Below are 20,970 nucleotides of genomic sequence, written 5' to 3' on the forward strand. Positions count from 1 at the left end.
TATGGGGTCACAGAGAGTCAGACACAACTGAAGCCATTGAGAATACACACACTCACACACATACACATACATGTATATATAGCTTCTATGTAACTATAGATTCTATGTAGATACATATTTATTTAAATATAATATGTATAATATATACACATATATCATATACTCCTACACATATCAAAAGGTCTTTTGACCACAGAGAAATTTCATTTAAAATATTTAAAATTTGTGCACACACACATTCAATAAATACTTATTGCAGTGACATTTATGAGTGAAGTTCAGATAAAGTCACTTGGATTTTTATTACATGGGGATGCCTACATATAAATTCTATCAATCTATCCTCCTTATATAATTTCACTACTTTTCAGAAGCAAGCAATTGTGTTAAACCACTTGGCCAAAAACACTGACTCTTTTAGTCATTAGATATTAGTCTATTCATTTATACTGACAATAAAAAAGTGTGGCCTTTCATAATAATAGAAAGCATTATAAAGAAATACTGTACTAAGTAAGTGACAAAAAATTCATATTTCTGCTTCTTTAAATTTCATGTTACAGGCTTAATAGCACACAGTGAAACCAAGTACCATATGCAGAAATAATGAAAGCTTTAAAAAAAATAACTTTATATTTTAATGAAATTGACCAGAACCATCCCCAAATCCAAAATTCCACCAAGCTTCTTTTGAATTATAATCTTTCCTGCTAGTAATTAAATACCAGGCTTCTGAAGAAGAAATAAATTCCTAAGTTGTGTCACGTGAGTGAAAGGAATTTCTCTGTTAATTACTTCTTATTGACACCAGGAATCTAAGCACCACAAGATAGGTCAAAAAATTTAGAATATGATTAACAATAAGCAGCAGGTAGCAAATACTTTGGAATCAGAAAATAGCCTAGTTTTCAGTCTATTAATTACAGAGTACTGTGAATAAATACACTCTTACAATAATCTAACCTCTCTTGTCTTCTAAAATTATAAAACATCTATGTGCAAAATAATACAGAATCCAGAGATATAAACATTGTTACATCAAAACAGGACACCTGCTACCACAGATCTAATTTCCCAAAGGAAAACCCACCAGCGCATGGGGGAATTCCCCAGAAACATGCTCTTTGGTTGAAGAAAAGAGCAAACAATATTTAAGGAGCTCATTCCGTGAATGGAGTGATACAAGACCATCTAAGCAATACCTCTGCCTAGTATCTAGCATTCAAAAAGGACATCTTCAATAATGGTTTGAACAATTTTTGCATTCTTGATATGCCTTATCTGCATTTTACTAGTGCTTTTTAATGTCTAACCAGTGCTCGGTTTTACCACGTTGTAAGTCAAATATTTGTGAGAAAGTCAACTGTAAATGATTTTAGGCAGGAATAGTGGCTCATGTAGTATGTGTGGGTAGACTAATAATGAACAAGAAAGAGGCCTTATGAGTGGGCCAGGGCAGCTGTAAATAAGTAGTTAACAGTCAGTTTGAAAGGGAAGAGCCTTTTTTTTTTAATGCATTTGTTTGTTGTGCCAGGTCTTTTCGTGCAGCATGCAGGATATTTAGTTGCAGCATGTGGGAACTAGTTCTCTGACCCAGGGATCAAACCTGCACCACCTGCATTGCAAGGCAAAGTCTTAGCCACTCGACAGCAAGGGAAGTCCCGAAAAGGGGAGAGTTTAAAGGAGACTTTCCATACCAGACACTGTACAAAGTCAGATTCTCTTTGCCAGGGTCACTGGGAACAGTGCTACATCTCCAGCTGCAGAACCATGTAAAAAGAGGAAGAGAAGCTGGATGGTGGAGAGCTGGGTGGTGAGAAATGTGTCTTTCTCATCTTTGCTACCCACCAAATGTGTATTACGGGTTGTACTAATCATACATCTACTGGGTGAAGACGCTTGGATTTTTAAAAGCAATGCATCCTGGTAGGAAAAAGTCTAATTCATACACGCACGTGTGTATGATCAGTCACTCAGTTGTGTCCAGCTCTTTGCGGCCCCACGGAGTATAGCCCACCAGGCTCCTCTGTCCATGGGATTTCCCAGGCAAGAACACTGGAGTGGGGTGCCATTTCCTTCTCCAGGGGATCTTACTGACCCAGGGATCAAACCCAGTTCAGTTCAGTCCCTCAGTCATGTCCGGCTCTGCATCCTCATGGACTGCAGCACACCAGGCCTCCGGGTCCCTCACCAACTCCCGAAGCTAGCTCAAACTTACGTCCGCTGAGTTGGTGACACTACCCAACCATCTCATCCTCCATCATCCCCTTCTCCTCCTGCCTTTAATCTTTTCCAGCATCAGGGTCTTTCCCAAGGAGTCAGTTCTTCGCATCAGGTGGCCAAAGTATGGGAGTTTCAGCTTCAGCATCAGTTCTTCCAGTGAATATTCAGGACTGATTTCCTTTAGGATTGACTGGTTTGATCTCCTTGCAGTCCAAAGGGCTCTCAAGAGTCTTCTTCAACACCACAGTTCAAAAGCATAAATTCTTTGGCACTCAGCTTTCTTTATAGTCCAACTCTCACATCCATACACGACTACTGGAAAAACCATAGCTCTGACTCGATGGACCTTTGTTGGCAAAGTAATGTCTCTGCTTTTTATTATCTTGTCTAGGTTGGTCATAGCCTTTCTCCCAAGGAGTATGCTTCTTTCAATTTCATCTGCAATGATTTTGGAGCCCCTCCAAAAATAAAGTCTCTCACTGTTTCCATTGTTTCCCCATCTATTTGCCATGAAGTGATGGGACTGGATGCCATGATCTTAGCTTTCTGAATGCTGAGTTTTAAGCCTACTTTTTCACTCTCCTCTTTCACTTTCATCAAGAGGCTCTTTAGTTCTTTGCTTTCTGCCATAAGAGTGGTGTCATCTGTACATCTGAGGTTACTGATATTTCTCCCAGCAATCTTGATTCCAACTTGTGCTTCATCCAGCCCGGCATTTTGCATGATGTACTCTCCATAAGCAGGGTGACAATATACAGCCTTGACACACTCCTTTCCCTATTTGGAACCAGTCTGTTGTGACATTTCCAGTTCTAACTGTTGCTTCTTGACCTGCATACAGATTTCTCAGAAGGGAGGTAAGTGGTCTGGTATTCCCATCTCTTTAAGAATTTTCCACAGTTTGTTGTAATCCACACAGTCAAAGGCTTTGGCATAGTCAATAAAGCAGAAGTAGATGTTTTTCTGGAACTCTCTTGCTTTTTCAATGATCTAACGGATATTGGCAATTTGGTCTCTGATTCCTCTGCCTTTTCTAAATCTGGCTTGAACACCTGGAAGTTCATGGTTCACATACTGTTGAAGCCTGGCTTGGAGAATTTTGAGCATTACTTTACTAGCTTGTGAGACGAGTGCAATTGTGCGGTAGTTTCAGCATTCTTTGGCATTGCCCTTCTTTGGAATTGAAATGAAAACTGACCTTTTCCAGTCCTGTGGCCAAGGCTGAGTTTTCCAAATTTGCTGGCATATGGTCATGTATGGATATGGTTGGACTATAAAGAAAGCTGAGCACCGAAGAATTGATGCTTTTGAACTGTGGTGTTGGAGAAGACTCTTGAGAGTCCCTTGGACTGCAAGGAGATCCAACCAGTCCATCCCTAAAGCGGATCAGTCCTGAATATTCATTGGAAGGACTAATGCTGAAGCTGAAACTCCAATACTTTGGCCACTTGATGGGAAGTACTGATTCATTTGAAAAGACCCTGATGCTGGGAAAGATTGAGGGCAGGAAGAGAAGGGGACGACAGAGGATGAGATGGTTGGATGGCATCACCGACTCAATGGACATGGGTTTGGGTGGACTCCAGGAGTTGGTGATGGACAGGGTGGCCTGGAGTGCTGCAGTTCACAGGGTGGCAAAGAGTTGGACAGGACTGAGCGACTGAACTGAACTGAGTGCAGCACTTTCACAGCATCATCTTTTAGGAGTTTGAAACAGCTCAACTGAAATTCCATCACCTCCATTAGCTTTGTTCATGCATATCCTGCTGTGGCAGGCAGAGTCTTTACCACTGAGCCACCTGGGAAGCCCTCTAACTCATACCCTAGTCCCAATTATTTATTTAGAATAGATCAGTGCCTTCCAGATACTGAACTCCGGGGACAATGATGAAGAATATTTATTAATGAAATTTACTTCAATTTTCTTTAGCAAATATATCCAGTCCTTACCATGTGATGGATTCTGCTCTAACCATTTTACAAATCTTAACAAGGGAATAGGACCAGGGGGGTTGAAAACATCCTGAGAAGGGAATGAGGGCACATGCGTAGGACGGAATGACAAGACAGTGGGAAAGAAAAGCAGGAAGAAGTCCAAGAAGGCAGATATCTGGGTAAAAAAAATGTCAGCTTTGTAATTTTGCCTAAGGCCCTAGAGACTGTCAATCTCAGAAAAATCTGCTGCAAATTCTCATCACTGTGGAAAACAGTATGAGGATCAACTCTAAGCCCATGACCCCAGCTTTCTTGATCCAAATTTGTTCAATCATCTTAGTTCACATCAGCCTCTCTACTTTGGTCCAGTATCTGACAGATTCCCACTGAAAAGAGGAAGGACTTGGAAAATTCATGAGCGATTAGCTATACTTTGGCCCTTTAGAGCATTGTCACCTCTGTTTCCTGTTTTCCAAAGTCCTCTACCTCTGTAACACAGAGTTTTCTTTGAGTACAAGGCTGTCCCAACAGGATGTACCCTCATCTTTGACTGCTTCTTTTTTAAAACTATTTTTAATTAATTAATGTATTTGCTGCATAGGGTCTTAGTTATGTCACGCCAGATCTTTCGCTGTGGCACAGTGAGTCTAGGTATGGAGTGTGGGCCCCGTACTTGGGGTGTGTGGGCTCAGTTGCTCCACGGCATGTGGGATCTTAGTTCCCTGACCAGGGATCGAACCCACATCCCCTGAACTGCAAGCTGGATTCTTAACCACTGGACCTGCCAGGGAAGCCCCTTCAACTGCCTTTAACAAGCTTTCTGAACACGGGAGAACACAGCATAGATGGCCTTTACCTGGAGTTTTGTCTCATTACTTTACCTCCAGGACAGAGAGCAGCGCACCCGTGGTATTTTTTTTCAACGTGGATCACGCTGTATGGGTTTCTCCACAAGGAGAAACTGAATGACTGGCTGGAAATAGTCCACTGACCTCCCCCTCAACGGGCAAAGCTGGAGCAGCAAGGCTACAGGTATAGGGGAGCACGGTCAAGGCTGACATAGTCACGGGCAGAATGAACTGACAAATATGTGGTACAAGACAGATTTAATTTATTGCTTTAGCTTAAAACTGCATCCTATATTTAGAAACAAGTGCATTGTTCTATAATGCCAACAGGTAAAAATAATATATTTTGGAAATAATAAATAAAGTAATAATATATAATAAGATAATATTTAGTAAGCTCAAGCATCATATAAATGGCTTGACAAAACACAAATTATTATCTGCCAAAAACGTTCTTTTGAAGCTCTGAGTAGGATCTGAAGGGCAGAGATGCAGCTCCAGCCAATGCCCACTCCCTCAGGAGCTGTCCCTCCTCATGTGGGCAAAATGGCTGCCTCCAGGCACCTCTTCACTGAGGAAGGGGAGGTCCCTCATGGATGGATGTGACTCTACTCTGCCGGGTCCCTGTCTGATGAGGGACAGGCATTTCTACAGGCATTTCATCGGAGACAGAATCTCATATCACAAATGCTGTTTGGTCACACACAAGCACAGACTCCTCATCCTATGCTTACCGTGTACTTAATACTTATACTGTTACTTCCAAAAAGTATTTGAAGCAGGGCACTTAGTTTGTTTTGCTACAAAGTACTGTCATAACATGTGCTTCCCTGGTGGCTCAGATGGTAAAGAATCCACCTGCAATACAGGAGATCCAGGTTCCATCTCTGAGTGAAGATCCCATGGAGAAAGAAATGGCAACCCACTCCAGTATTCTTGTTGGAGAATTCCATGGACAGAGGAGCCTGGTGGGCTACATGGGGGTCACAAAGAGTCGGACACGACTGAGTGACTAACACACATGGTCATAACATAGAAAATACTTCTCAAGTTACAAAAAAGGAGAATAATTGTGCTGTATTTACTTGCCCACTACTTTTTGGTTTGTTTTTTGGTGGTGCTGAATGGCTTGAGGGATCTTAGTTCCCTGACCAGAGATCAAACACAGGACTCCTGCAGTGGAAGCTCAAAGTCCTAACCACTGGACCACCAGAGAAGTTCCTACTCGTCCCTGTTAAACCAGTCATTTACTAACAAGAATGCCAACTTCTGGAGACTCTAACTTAAAGAAATTTGACATTACCTTCAAAGATTGTCTCTTAGTCACATAATTCTCAGACTGAAGCAGTTTCTCATAGTCTTCAAAAATCTAATGAAAAGAAAAGAAAAGAAATATTAAGAATGTAAACCCAGCAGTGATTTCTCTGTTAATTAAGTGATTAAGTCTGTTTGCTTCAGAAGTAAATCCCCAGTCCTTCAGCCCAGCCCAGCGGTTGTGCTGTGTATCTCTGGGCGGACTGCCTTTGTCCGTGGGGAGGCTTCCCCGCTTCTCCATCCTCACTTACTCACTGAGATAACTGGGGGACGAGGAGGGCGGTGATACCACAGACATGCTTCCCTCTTTTATTTTAGTTCTGCAAATTGGAAATCGAGTAGAAAAATGGAGTAATTGAGTCCTCCCAATAAATCACTTTGACTAAAACACCTATTTCATCTTATTTTGGCAGTGCTGGGTCTCTGTTGCTGTGCATGGGCTCAGTAGTGTTCGCGCACGGGCTTGACTGCCCCTCAGCATGTGGGATCTTCCCGGACCAGGGATGGAACCCACACTGCCTGCATGGGCAGGCGGATTCTTAACTCTAGACCACCAGGCAAGTCCCAAAGAAAGCATCTATTAACTCATCTAATGAGCTGCAGGATAACTCATTTTATGCCATTTTAAAGAAATGCATTTATGCAGGCTTGCTGGTAGCTATTAGTCTTTGGTAGCTAAAGTCTTTTCACTTTGAGAAAGTGAAGAAGAACTAAAGAGCCTCTTGATGAAAGTGAAAGAGGAGAGTGAAAAAGTTGACTTAAAGCTCAACACTCAGAAAACTAAGATCATGGCATCCGGTCTCATCAATTCATGGCAAATAGATGGGGAAACTGGAAACAGTGGCAGACTTTATTTTTTGGGGCTCCAAAATCACTGCAGATGGTGATTGCAGCCATGAAATTAAAAGAAGCTTACTCCTTGGAAGGAGTGTTATGACCAACCTGAACAGTATATCGAAAAGCAGAGACATTACTTTGTCAACAAAGGTCTGTCTAGTCAAGGCTATGGTTTTTTCCAGTGGTCATGTATGGATGTAAGAGTTGGACTATAAAGAAAGCTGAGCGCCGAAGAATTGATGCTTTTGAACTGTGGTGTTGGAGAAGACTCTTGAGAGTCCCTTGAACTGCAAGGAGATCCCACCAGTCCATCCTAAAGGAAATCAGTCCTGAATATTCATTGGAAGGACTGATGCTAAAGCTGAAACTTCAATACTTTCGCCACCTGATGTGAAGAGCTGACTCATTTGAAAAGACCCTGATGCTGGGAAAGATTGAGGGCAGGAAGAGAAGGGGACGACAGAGGTTGAGATGGTTGGATGGCATCACCGACTCAATGGACATGGGTTTGGGTGGACTCTGGGAATTGGTGATGCACAATGAGGCCTGGCGTGCTGCGGTTCATGGGATTGCAAAGAGTTGGACACAACTGAGCGATTGAACTGAACTGAATTTGAGAAGAGATTGAAGACACTTGGCAACTCATAAAGAATCAAACTGGCAAATTCACAACACGAACAGGTAGAGGAATAGGGCCACTTCTGCCACATGCTGGCCATGTGAATCCCAACTGTCCTCTCTGGAGCACTTCCATGCTCCCCAGAAGCTGGGAGACGCTGGTGATGGGGGCCCGTTTCCTAGTGTGATTGGTCATCAAACACAGTCTAGGCCCCTCAGTTGAACAGAGTGCCGGCAGCTGGGAAAGGTCAGTGTCAACCTCTGGTCACACATAGGCACACTCAGAGGCCACTTAGGTTGGGGGGGCAAGCCTGGCAGAGAACTGAAAGCAAGAGAGTTTAGGGGCTGGGGAGGGAAGCAAAGGGTCCTTGGAAGACCAAATGCCAGGTATGAGTGATGAGGACAAGCTGTGCACACTGATGAGAATGCCCAAGAGAGAATTCAGAAACTGAGAAAACAAAATCATGGAGCTCATATTAAAGTCACAGTAATTTTTTTTCTTTTACTTGAAGGACTTATTATTTATTTTGATTGTCACGGAACACAAGAAGGATTTTGTGGGTCACTAAATGTATCAGACAAACATCATGGTAAATTTTACTTGTAAGCAAAAAATGTAAATACATGCATATAAGGTATTATTGACCCCCTAGGCTACCAGTTTCATTATTTTAGGTCATATATCATGTTCTCCAGCTTCAGGTTTACTACTAAAGAAATAAGAAACTCAACAAGTATATGAAATGTTTAAGGAGCATAAGTTCTTGAAGCCAATGTTCAGGTCAGTACAATAGGCTCAGTATCTGTGAGACTACTAAATTACACAAGATGTGACTATAAAGACAAATTTAGGTAAATAAGGGTCGAAGAGAATGAGCTTATGGTCTCTCAAATTGTTGCTTATTATCCTTGAGTGCAAATTGCACAATACATTATTTCACTCATTCTATAGAAAAGATGAGGAGTTGATACACAGGTTTTGTCATAAGCTATCTTTGTCCTCTTATTTTCATTTATTATAAATATTACATCTAATGAATTTGAGAAAACCATGCACTATCTCCATAGTGAAGGACAGGGAAGCCTGCTGTGTTCAGTCTGCTGCTGCTGCTGCTGCTGCTAAGTCGCATCAGTCGTGTCCGACTCTGCGGCCCCATAGATGGCAGCCCACCAGGCTCCCCCGTCCCTGGGATTCTCCAGGCAAGGACACTGGAGTGGGTTGCCATTTCCTTCTCCAATTCATGAGAGTGAAAAATGAAAGTAAAGTTGCTCAGTCGTGTTCAACTCCTCGGGACCCCACGGACTGTAGCCCACCAGGCTCCTCTGTCCACCGGATTTCCCAGACAAGAGTACTGGAGTGGGGTGCCATTGCCCTCTCCAGTGCTGGAGTCTATGAGGTCTCAATGAGTTGGACATTACTTAGTGACTGAACAACAATGAGTCTTTAACATTCCATCCAGCATGTACAGTTACTGAACAAACTATAATAACAGTTTGTTCCCTAAATTCAAACATATATGAGTCTCTTTTAGTCTTTTTTTTTTTTCTCTTTTAGTCTTGAAGCTTTTGGATACATCTGGCAGTAATCTTTTTCTCCCTTCATATTTCACACTTTGATCAAAGTTCTCCAATTGATTCCATGGATTTTCTCTGGATAATTTTAGGATATGAAAATCACATTTGATTTCATGATTACATTGATAATTCTTAATCTCAAAGGAAAAGCAGCAAACAATTTATGAAAAAGAAAGCCATAGTTTAATTTCTATGATTTGGATGTGTGAAAACACAGGATATGGGTAGGGTATTCCATAGCTTCCCAGAGTCATCTGTTTATTTTTATCTTTTTTTTTTTTTTCATTTTTTTAGCATGAAGACTCTATTAAGCATAATGATATTTATGGGGTTAACTAATTTTGGTGTTTTTTTTTTGTTTTTTTTTTTATCTTTTATTTTATTTTTTTTCTTTTTTCTTTTTTTTTTTTTTTTTAGTTGGAGGCTAATTACTTCACAACATTTCAGTGGGTTTTGTCATACATTGATATGAATCAGCCATAGATTTACACGTATTCCCCATCCTGATCCCCCCTCCCACCTCCCTCTCCACCCGATTCCTCTGGGTCTTCCCAGTGCACCAGGCCCGAGCACTTGTCTCATGCACCCCACCTGGGCTGGTGATCTGTGTCACCATAGATAGTATACATGCTGTTCTTTTGAAATATCCCACCCTCACATTCTCCCACAGAGTTCAAAAGTCTGTTCTGTACTTCTGTGTCTCTTTTTCTGTTTTGCATATAGGGTTAACGTTACCATCTTTCTAAATTCCATATATATGTGTTAGTATGCTGTAATGTTCTTTATCTTTCTGGCTTACTTCACTCTGTATAAGGGGCTCCAGTTTCATCCATCTCATTAGGACTGGTTCAAATGAATTCTTTTTAACAGCTGAGTAATATTCCATGGTGTATATGTACCACAGCTTCCTTATCCACTCATCTGCTGATGGGCATCTAGGTTGCTTCCATGTCCTGGCTATTATAAACAGTGCTGCGATGAACATTGGGGTGCACGTGTCTCTTTCAGATCTGGTTTCCTCAGTGTGTATGCCCATAAGTGGGATTGCTGGGTCATATGGCAGTTCTATTTCCAGTTTTTTAAGAAATCTCCACACTGTTTTCCATAGCGGCTGTACTAGTTTGCATTCCCACCAACAGTGTAAGAGGGTTCCCTTTTCTCCACACCCTCTCCAGCATTTATTGCTTGGAGATAGCTTTTGGATAGCTACTTTTATCTTTTTGTGTGGCTAACTACAAAATTTTAAATTACATAGTGACTTGCATTATATTTCAACTGGACAGTACTGGTCTAGAGTAGCTAAACTAACACTGCAGCAAACCATGGAAAGTTTTGTCTCTAAGGTTGTGCTATGTTTTACTTTAATTTATGGCAAATATATGGGGAAACAGTGGAAACAGTGGCTGACTTTATTTTTTTGGACTCCAAAATCACTGCAGATGGTGACTATAGCCATGAAATTAAAAGACGCTTACTCCTTGGAAGGAAAGATATGACCAACCCAGAGAGCATATTAAAAAGTAGAGACATTACTTTGCCAACAAAGGTCCGTCTAGTAAAAGCTATAGTTTTTCCAGTGGTCATGTATGGATGTGAGAGTTGGACTGTAAAGAAAGCTGAGCGCGGAAGAATTGATGCTTCTGAACTGTGGTGTTGGAGAAGACTCTTGAGAGTCCCTTGGACTGAAAGGAGATCCAACCAGTCCATCCTAAAGGAGATCAGTCCTGGGTGTTCATTGGAAGGACTGATGTTGAAGCTGAAACTCCAATACTTTGGCCACCTGATGTGAAGAGCTGACTCATTTGAAAATACCCTGATGCTGGGAAAGATTGAGGGCAGGAGGAGAAGGGGACGACAGGGGGTGAGAAGGTTGGATGGCATCACCAACTCAATGGACATGGGTTTGGGTGGACTCCAGGAGTTGGTGATATACAGGGAGGCCTGGTGTACTGCGGTTCATGGGGTCGCAAAGAGTCGGACACGACTGAGAGACTGAACTGAACTGAACTGAACTGAATGCTGTTTCTATTGCTGATACGCTGAGCAAAAGCATAGCTGCTCTTGGTTGGGTCTGTTACTCAGTGTTCATTTAACACCACCAAGTATATGGTACTGGGTTAGGTATTAGGGATGTAAGTAACCATGATAAAAATTAATCCATGGCACTATCCCGAAAACCTTAAATCTTGTCAAATTCCTACAACAACCCTATGAAGTAGCTATTATTACTATCCTCATTTTTTGGTAGGCACAGTAACTTGTTCAGGATCATAGAATTAGTAACAGATACAGCAGGATTCTAAAGCAAAGCAACTGGACATAAATCTGTACTGCATTCTGAACCCCTGTGTTTGACAGATAAGGTTCGTGCCTCCCGGGGAGCTTATGAACCAGACAGAAAGATATAAAGACACACCATAATAATATTATACAATGTGGAAAATGTGTGAGAAAGAAGGAGAATGGGAGTGGGGGGGAGAGAGAGAGAGAGTGTGTGTGTGTGTGTGTGTGTGTGTTTGGGGGTGAGGGGGTTAGGGTATATGTTAGGAAAAGTTACCTAGAAGAGTCACAGGATGGAACCAAGCAGGACCCTGAGGGCATTCCCAGGGATGTACCCTCCTGAGTCTCCCACTTCTTATTTCTAGAACAGGTTTACCCTCCAAGGCCTGAGTTCCAAAGAGCAAATTTAATCAGAGAAGTGAGAAAATGCAGAAGCAAAGGACAACAGTCAAGCAAGACACAACAGTAATGGTTTAGCCAAAAACAAAGTCAGGGATCTTTAGTTCCTCCATAAAGTCTATAGATAATATCCTGAGCCCATATCCTCGAGTTGTTTAAGAGAGACTGAAATTCCCACCAGGTGGAAGAAGTTAACTGTCTGCTACCACAAGTACAGAGACCTCATACTGGTTGAAACGAAGGGGTTGATGATGTTAACCCCTGATATACCACCTTGTCACCTTACCACCAACCAGTCAGAAGACAGTCCACTCACAACCCTCACTGGTTCCTGGAAAACTATTCGGGATTTGCGCATTAGATGCCCCACACTTCTTGGAGTATTTGCCTTGCAGTAAATGCTGGACTTCCTGTCACCACAACCCGGGGTCTGTAGACTGGCTTTGCTGCATGCTGGGTAAGTTTGGTTCAGTCACAATGATAGCTGATTATCAAAAGGATGAGATGGATTCACCCTTAGAGAAGGGAGCTGGAAGACAGATGTATATTTTGGTATTTCTACTAGCCAGTGAAACTAGTTATCAACCATGTAAAATGATTCATTTTATTAAGGGTGGGGTGCCCTATATAGCTTAGATGGTAAAGCATCTGGTTCAATGCAGGAGACCTGGGTTCGATCCTTGGGTCAGGAAGATTCCTCTGGAGAAGTGAATGGCAACCCACTCCAGTATTCTGTGTTTTCCCAAGTGGTACAAGTGGTAAAGAACCCGCCTGCCAATGCAGGAGATTTGAGAGACATGGGTTCAATCCCTGGGTGGGAAGATCACCTGGAGAAGGAAATGGCAACCCACTACAGTACTACTGCCTGGAGACTCCCATGGAGAGAGGAGCCTGGTGGGCTACAGTCCATGGGGTCGCACAGAGTCGGACACGACGTACATATACACTGCCTCTTAGGGGCAACATGGATGCTCTTAAGTCAATGTTGAAGTGAGCTGGTGCTAGTTATTTCCTGGAGCTACAGAGCACAACAGGAAGAGATAAGAAAAACAAGGACGCCCTGATCTCCTGCTATCCTCTATTTTTCATAGTTTCTTAATGATCTGACTTCTGGGTAATAAACCAAGCAGGTGGATGGTTGGTTTCAACTTCTCTCATAAATATAAATAAGTGCTAAGAGATCTAAGAAGGAGGGAGAGAAAGGAAGAATGAGATAAAGACTTAACAATGACTTCTACTTACAGTGTCATAATTTTGTTCTAAGAAGTCTGCTACCAACACTTTATGTCTGGTTAGTAAATCCTAGAAAAAGAACAGTCAATGAAACAAAATTATTATAGGCAATAAATTTTACAAATCTATTCTTTTCTTCTAAGACTTTCTAAGTCAATTAATTTGAAGAATAACAATTTCAGAATATTTTCATTTACATCCCAGAATTATTTCCATTTCTTCATTTAAGATGTGAAATACAATTTGTTTCACACTAAAAACAACAAAGAGTGCTTTAAATGCGTGTCATTGTTAGATTATAGAAATAATTTAACTAGTGAAACAAATGTCACCAAAGAGACAAGCTTACATTATATTTCTTCAAGCCCATAACTCTACATTGTAAATATGATACAATAAATATTCAAATAAAGCTTATGATGATCTTTTAAAAATGTCATTAATAACTATTAAAAACAAAAAACTCTGAACGGACTAAAACCATATCTCACAAGGTAACAGATTTTCAATGACTGACCTTTAGTTTTCTGCTTAATCACTTTTGAAATGGAGGTGCCTAGGATTCTCGGAAGCACAAGAATGACATTTAAAACACTATATTTACTTTACTTATTTATTTGGCTGCACTGGGTCTTAGTTGCGGCATGTGGGATCTCTAGTTGCAGCATTCAAACTCTTAGTTATGGCATGTGGGATCTAGCTCCCTGACCGGGGATGGAATCCGGGCCCCTGCACTGGGAGCGTGGAGGCTCAGCCACTGGACCGCCAGGGAAGTCCCACAAGAATGACATTTATCTCAGCATTGTCCTGGCCCTGCCTTGGCTTAATGGGCTGTGAAGTGTCGTGCAGTTACTAAGTAGCACAATGCACCCTTTCAAAGTTGAGGACAAGTAGCCTGATCTAATTATAGGCATAACTCCCAGGAAGCTGAACAAAAGCATAAAAGAACGTTTGATTAAAAATTCACACCTAAATTATAACCTTAAGTCACCTTGATGTCAAAAGAAAACAAGCCCCAGCTAATCCTCTTAATACGCTTAAAGGCTAACAGCCTTGCCTAGTACTATGCAGAATTTAATTACAAACAACATGAATTTTCAAGTTTTCCAAAATAAATTCTTATGCTTTAATACATATTTAATTAAAACTTCTAATTTAATTAAAAGTATATACAAGATACACAACATAACCTCACAGAGAAAAAGAAGGCAGCTGCAATGGTAAAACTCACTTTTTTTTTAAATAATTTTTTTAATTGGAGGATAATGGCTTTACAATATTGTGCTAGTTTCTGCCATACATCAGTATGGATCAGTCACAGGTATACATATGTCCCCTCTCTCCTGAACCTCCCTCCTGTTTTCCCATCCCATCCCACCCCTCCAGGCTGCCACTGAGATCTGGGTTGTAAAACTCACTTATTTTTATTTCAACAAAAGTTTAAATATTTAAAGTACTTCACACTACAGTTTTCTGTTTTCTTTTTTAAAATTTTTATTGGCATATAATTGATTTACAATGTTGTGTTTCTGCTCTATAGCAAAGTGAATCAGTTATACATGTACACATATATCCACTCTCTGATTCTTTTCCCACATAGGTCATTACAGAGTATTGACTAGAGTTCCCTGTGATATACGGTAGGTCCTCATCAGTTTGCACTACAATTTTCAAGCCCACAAATAATGAAACTGGCTCTTAACTTCATTTTCTATTACTTATCATCACAACCTGTTTGACCAATGGACCTATCAATGGAGACAGGTACTTATTTCCCCAGGAGAACGTAACAGTACAGTTCTGGAACTGGGATTTTAAAATGGGAAAACCCTCTAAGGAATTCATCCCAGTCAAAATGCAAACTAGTTGCTACATCAGGGGCACCCTCGTTCTATAGCATTATTTTGGGGTCCCTGGTCTTTTTCTAAGTGGATATTTGGAATGCCCAGTTTTCTTCACCTCCCCAATCTCCTGAGCATTACTAGTGGTTTTCTGAGCTGACTCAGGTTAGAAAGGTCTCTGCATGGGCTGCAGCAGGCACTCTGGATGGCTGCACCCATGGAGCTCTGCATCTATGATGCCAGGCATCAGCCTTGAGTACAAGGATCACAATCTGCCATGGCCTCAGGCCCTATACCTGCAACGATGGTGACCCCGGAAAGGTACCTGGCAGATAAATGCTGCCTGCGAAGGTCTTCCCTTCACCCTACATCGGTGTTACACCAAAGAGAGAGGAATAAGCAGGGGTTCTGTGAGCAGCAGCTCCTTCAGATTCTAAGGGAAAAATGTAACTTTAAAATCCAACAATAGAATATATAATAGGGTAGGGAAAAATTCCTCCAGCACATACGTGTGTGGATAGAGACAATAAGTGAGTGTGTACACATCATATATACATAGATATACCCTCAAATTTATACACATAATAATGCAAGCACAAAACTGGAGGGACTGTACCATATCCAGGGGATCTTTCCACCCCAGGGATTGAACCCGGGTCTCCTGCGTAGCAGGCAGATTCTTTACCGTCTGAGTCACCAGGGAAGCCCCATATACATATATGCATACTAAGTCGCTTCGGTTGTGTCCAACTCAGTGTGACCCCATGGACTGGGACCTGCAGCCTGCCTGGCTCCTCTGTCCATGGGATTCTCCAGGCAAGAATACTGGAGTGGGTTGCCCTGCCCTCCTCCAGGGTGTCTTCCCGACCCACGGATCAAACGTGTGTCTCTTACCTCTCCTGCGTTGGGACGTGGGTACTTTACCACTAGCACCACCTGGGAAGCCCCCATATACATATATAGGGTGGCCAAAACATTCACTTGGATTTTTCTATAATATCTTATATATGTGTGTCTGTGTATATATATACACATGTGTATATATACACAATATAAAGGTGTATATGTATATACAATAGACAAATACAGTTGTTGCATTATTAAAGACCAAAGAACTGAGTGGGAAAAAAAATAGCTAGGATCCTCCCAAAAAAGGAAAAAGCCAGGAAATTGCCAAGAAAACTAAAATTCAAATTTTTAAAAATTTAAAAAGTATTCAAAATAGTGTACTCTTTCATCCCACCTCCTAACAATTCTGTTTTGACAGGACTAGCTTCTGCATGGTCTAAGTCTTATGCTAAAAATTATTGATATCGGTATTTTAGTGAATTCTGCACAGCCTGGAAGAATTTGGGGTGAAATGACAGAGACACACATTCCATGGCAGGGACCCAAGACCACAGCAGCTAGCAGCAGCTGCATTGACAGAGGTTTTACTATGTGCTAGAGAGTGTGCTTCATACTTTACATAGGTTATTTCTAATCTGCACAACTCTGCAAAGACGGGGATTATGTTCCTCATCTCACAGATGAAGAAAATGAGGCCCAAGGGTTACCTAACTTGCTCAAGGATGTACAGCAAATCAGGTGCAAACAGAGAAGGAATTCAAACCACTTTTCAGCATGTCAATTCTTGGGGGGGTGGGGCATGGAAGAGACTGTGGTTGTAAGGAATCTTCTTGGGGAATGGAAAATTTGCAGACAATACCATGAAAAAATATAATCCAATAATGTCAAAACATCAATAATTAAACTGACCAACAGTCATCCTACAGGTCAAAAAAAAAAAGGCTAAACCTAAGAAGTTAAAAACAAAAGCCCAAACCAGCCAACCAATCAAGTCCCTTTGAAAGTAGTTCCTTAAAAAAAAAGTGGGACTTCCCTAGTGGCCTAGTGGATAAGAATCTGCCTGCCAATGCAGGGGACAAGGGTTCGATCCCTGGTCCAGGAAGATCCCACATGCCTTGGAGTAACTAAGCCTGTGTGCCATAACTACTGAGCCTGTGCTCTAAAAACTGTGCTCCTCAACAAGAGAAGCCACTCCAATGAGAAGCCCTCACACCACAAGGAAGAGTAGCCCCCGCTAGCTGCAACTACAGAAAGCCTGCACAGACAGCAATGAAGACACAGCACAGCCAAAAATAAATAAATTGATTTTTAAAAAGCGACTTGCATTCATCACATTCTATTGACCACAGAACTTTGGTAAAATGTAGAAAAGTGGCATTTTTAATATCAGTAGCATACCAGGAAAGTTTTTTTAAGGTTATTTAGATTCTCGGGGACTTAAGTTCAACAAAAAATATGCTCAACTACAAACTGTCCTAATTTATATTTGTGCTTCAATATTGTGCTGAAAATTAAATTGGGTTGATCACATGATGTCAAGACATTATCATCACACTTGTTTATTCTATTAAATGTTGAAAAATCTTTGGGGAAATTTTCAGAAATAAATACTGAATTGAATTTGCTCTTTTCCCCTTCATTAGAGCTGCTATAGGTGTACAGCTATTTGTGAAGTCTTATCTATGGTTTTTCAAAAAAGGAACTAACTTGTTTCCATGATGGCGAAGGGTCATCAAATAGAAAAGGGGGGAAAAAATGGCACTACAGTATTTACTAATAGAGAACACCTTCTTAATTGTTTCGGCACAGATATTTGCTAGAAAGAAATGGAATGGTCCTTTGTGTTAAAGGTCCTTCTTCATATTTGACGCACCAAGGCCCCTCCTACCATGTGTTCTAGGATATACTCTTGGGGGCTTCACCTGTAGCCACTGTACAACTGTTGTTTGGCCAGATGAGACTTTTTATGTGCCCAGTTGCCTCATGTCATGTGGGATCGTCCCCAACCAGAGGTTGAACCAGAGTCCCCAGCATTGCAAAGTGGGTTGTTAATCACCAGCCCACCAGGGAAGCCCCATGACAAGCATGTTGAGTTGCCCTTTCTACAATGTGACAGACGGGTCTAGTAGATTGCGTTCTGTTTACTGAATTCTCTTATGATCCACATCATACATGGTTGGCTATGCTCAGGTCTAAGAAATACAATTTTCTGCTTTGTAAAATTAAACTGCCTCTTAGAGCCAAGTGACTTAAGTACTGAAACTAAATAACCCTGCTGATTCTGGCCGGGGGGTGCGGTGGGGTGGGGGAGGGGCAAGGAATTACCTTAAAGGTAGCAAAGGCATCTGAAGCGATATCAAATGTTGACAGTTCGACATACTTAAAGAAATCTTGGAATTGATTAGAAAAGAGGATGATTTTGGCAAGTGGTTCATGTCGAATACATTCTCTCAGCATAATACCGCAACGTAAGGCGATCTGTGGGACTTCATAGCTAAAGCACAAATAACAGAGAAAGAGAGAACTATGTATCAAAAGAACCATTTCAATACTGCTGTTAATGGAAGCATAGGTACCATTTGTCTCAGTTCATTCAAACACCACTCACTGAATACCCACTAAATACCTACAATGGGCCTGGCACTATTTCAGATGCTGCTGCTGCTGCTAAGTCACTTCAGTCATGTCCGACTCTGTGCGACCCCATAGACAGCAGCCCACCAGGCTCCCCCGTCCCTGGGATTCTCCAGGCAAGAACACTGGAGTGGGTTGCCATTTCCTCCTCCAGTGCATGAAAGTGAAAAGTGAAAGTCAAGTCGCTCAGTCATGTCCGACTCTTAGCGACCCCATGGACCGCAGCCTACCATCCATGGGATTTTCCAGGCAAGAGTACTGGAGTGGGATTTCAGATGCTGGGGATACCTTAAAAATAGCAAAGGCATCTGAAGCGATATCAAATGTTGACAGTTCGACACGCTTAAAGAAATCTTGGGGAAAAAAAAAAAGAAATCTTGGAAAGGATTAGAAAAGATACAACAGTATCTTTTGTTGGGGATACAACAGTCAGTAGACAAGGTTACTGCTTCCTAGCGTTCACAATTTAGTGAAAATGCATCTGGTGGGAGAGGAAGTGGACTATAAACAATGACCAGATAATTTCATATACTTCAGGGCTATGAAACTGAAGAAAATAAAATAGGTACGCTAGAGGGTGTGACTCCTTAATTTGTTTTACTTTAGACTAAGTGGTCCTGGAAGGAGAAAAGCATTCCAGGAAAAGGAACTAAAAGTGCAAAGGGTCCAAGGAAAGAACCAGCAGCTTTGAAAGCCAAGGTAAGTGTGGTAGGAAGCCTTTGGAGAGTTTAATGTAAGCAATTAACATGGCTGATCAGAAACTTTAAAAATGATCATTCTGGCTCCCTGTGGAGACTTCTGTAAAACAGGAAAGAAGGGCAATCAGGGAGGCTGCTAGTGAGGAGGGGCAGCAGCCCAGCTAGAGACGATGGCGGCTTGGGTTGGGCGATGGTGGTAGAACAGAGGACCGTGGGCAGGTCTTGGATATTGTTCAGAGGAAGTCAACAGAGCTTTAGAGGTTGGGGTAGGTTGAGGAATAAATTTGGGCTGAGGGAAATTGAGGATTCAAGAATAACAAAAGAATATTTACATGAACTTCAGATTCGAGAATAAAATCTCTTTCCCACAATTTAGGAAACAGGCTACTTGGCAACTTCACATTTATAATTATAGTAGGGAAAACAGCAAAGAAAGGTATCTGAGAGAAGTCATTAAACCAGGGTGGTATTTATTCATTTTGTTCCATTTTTATGTGGAATAATATTCACAAATATCATCTGAATATTCCCTGAAAAACTCATGTTAACATTAAATGCATATATATTCAAATAGGTACAATTCTTTGTAGAATATTAAAAAATGCCAGTTTATAGTATTAGCAATTTCTCTTATCAGAAGAATTTGAAAATCAGCCTATTGGCATGCATGGAAGAGTTATAAGTTAGGTTTTATTAAAGATGTCATAAAGAGGGGTACATTTTCTGAAATGTGAAGGAGAAGAACAGTCATTTACTAATAGAGCACTGAAGAAATGATAAAAAAAAAAAAAAATGTTTTTTCTCTGTTGACCTAGAGAAAAAACATTAAGGGGCACACAATTAAAATCCAGACTTATTAGTAAGATATTTATGGATGTTCATAATTTTGCTTTAAACTTAACCTTTTTTTTTAAAACTTAACCTTTCAATTTCATCTCCCATCACCTTCTTTAATTCTTTGAGGTAAGGCCTTCTCTCAACCTAGAATGCCCTGCTCCATAAGTTTTCACCTCTAAGATTCTCTCTCATTTTTCAAAACTTAGTTCAAATACCACCTCCTCCTTGAAGTGTTTCCAATCACCTACCATTCAGAGTCACCCTCCCCTCCTTCAGACTCCTCCAATAGCTTGTCTGTAATTCCACTTTAACACATTTCTCATTCTTCAGTATGGCCCATTGCAATAAATTGTTATTCATTTGTTTTCTTTACCTCCTTACAAACAGCTTAATTGCTAAGGATACGCTTTACTCATCCTAATACTTTCCCTCCTCCTCTATGTGAATCTCCATGTGGTATCTGTGTCTTATTTACTGGTACCTGCCTCTATCCTTAGCCTAGTCTCCAAAGAGTGCTTAGTATAATGTCTTTCACAAAGGTGTATAAAGAATTTAGTAAACTTCAAACTCTGATTAAACTTCTTAATACTAGGGTTCTCTAATAAGACACAAACTTTGGCTTATAGAAAAAACTGTATGATCTGTAGCCATTCTCATTTCTTAATTCGTCACACAGAAACTATAAAAAAAAAAGTTTCTACTCACAACTTTCGTGTATAGTTCCTTTTTTTTTGTTTCATTAGGTGAAGTTTATTGGAACCATCTGTGATGCACAGACTATTTATTCTTGAAAACCAAGAGAGTATTTTTAAAAATGCTGCTCTGGGTCAGAACATTGGTCATTCCATT

The 20,970-nt window shown here is 41.0% G+C and overlaps 1 protein-coding gene across 5 annotated transcripts in view; it reads right to left on the minus strand.

Annotated features, from left to right (window-relative positions):
- The window catches only part of CAB39L (calcium binding protein 39 like), a 91,041-nt gene that overhangs the window by 14,199 nt on the left and 55,872 nt on the right, over nucleotides 1–20,970 (minus strand). For all 5 annotated transcript variants that reach the window (XM_043892130.1, XM_043892128.1, XM_043892127.1 and 2 more), the window contains 3 exons: nucleotides 18,278–18,446; nucleotides 13,272–13,331; nucleotides 6,310–6,375 (listed from right to left, as the gene is read on the minus strand). In XM_043892130.1, the coding sequence (XP_043748065.1) occupies nucleotides 6,310–6,375; nucleotides 13,272–13,331; nucleotides 18,278–18,446 (295 nt within the window). The remainder of the gene's footprint in view (nucleotides 1–6,309; nucleotides 6,376–13,271; nucleotides 13,332–18,277; nucleotides 18,447–20,970) is intronic.

This window comes from Cervus elaphus, chromosome 30, assembly GCF_910594005.1.
Source record: "Cervus elaphus chromosome 30, mCerEla1.1, whole genome shotgun sequence".
Classification (NCBI taxonomy): Eukaryota; Metazoa; Chordata; class Mammalia; order Artiodactyla; family Cervidae; genus Cervus; species Cervus elaphus.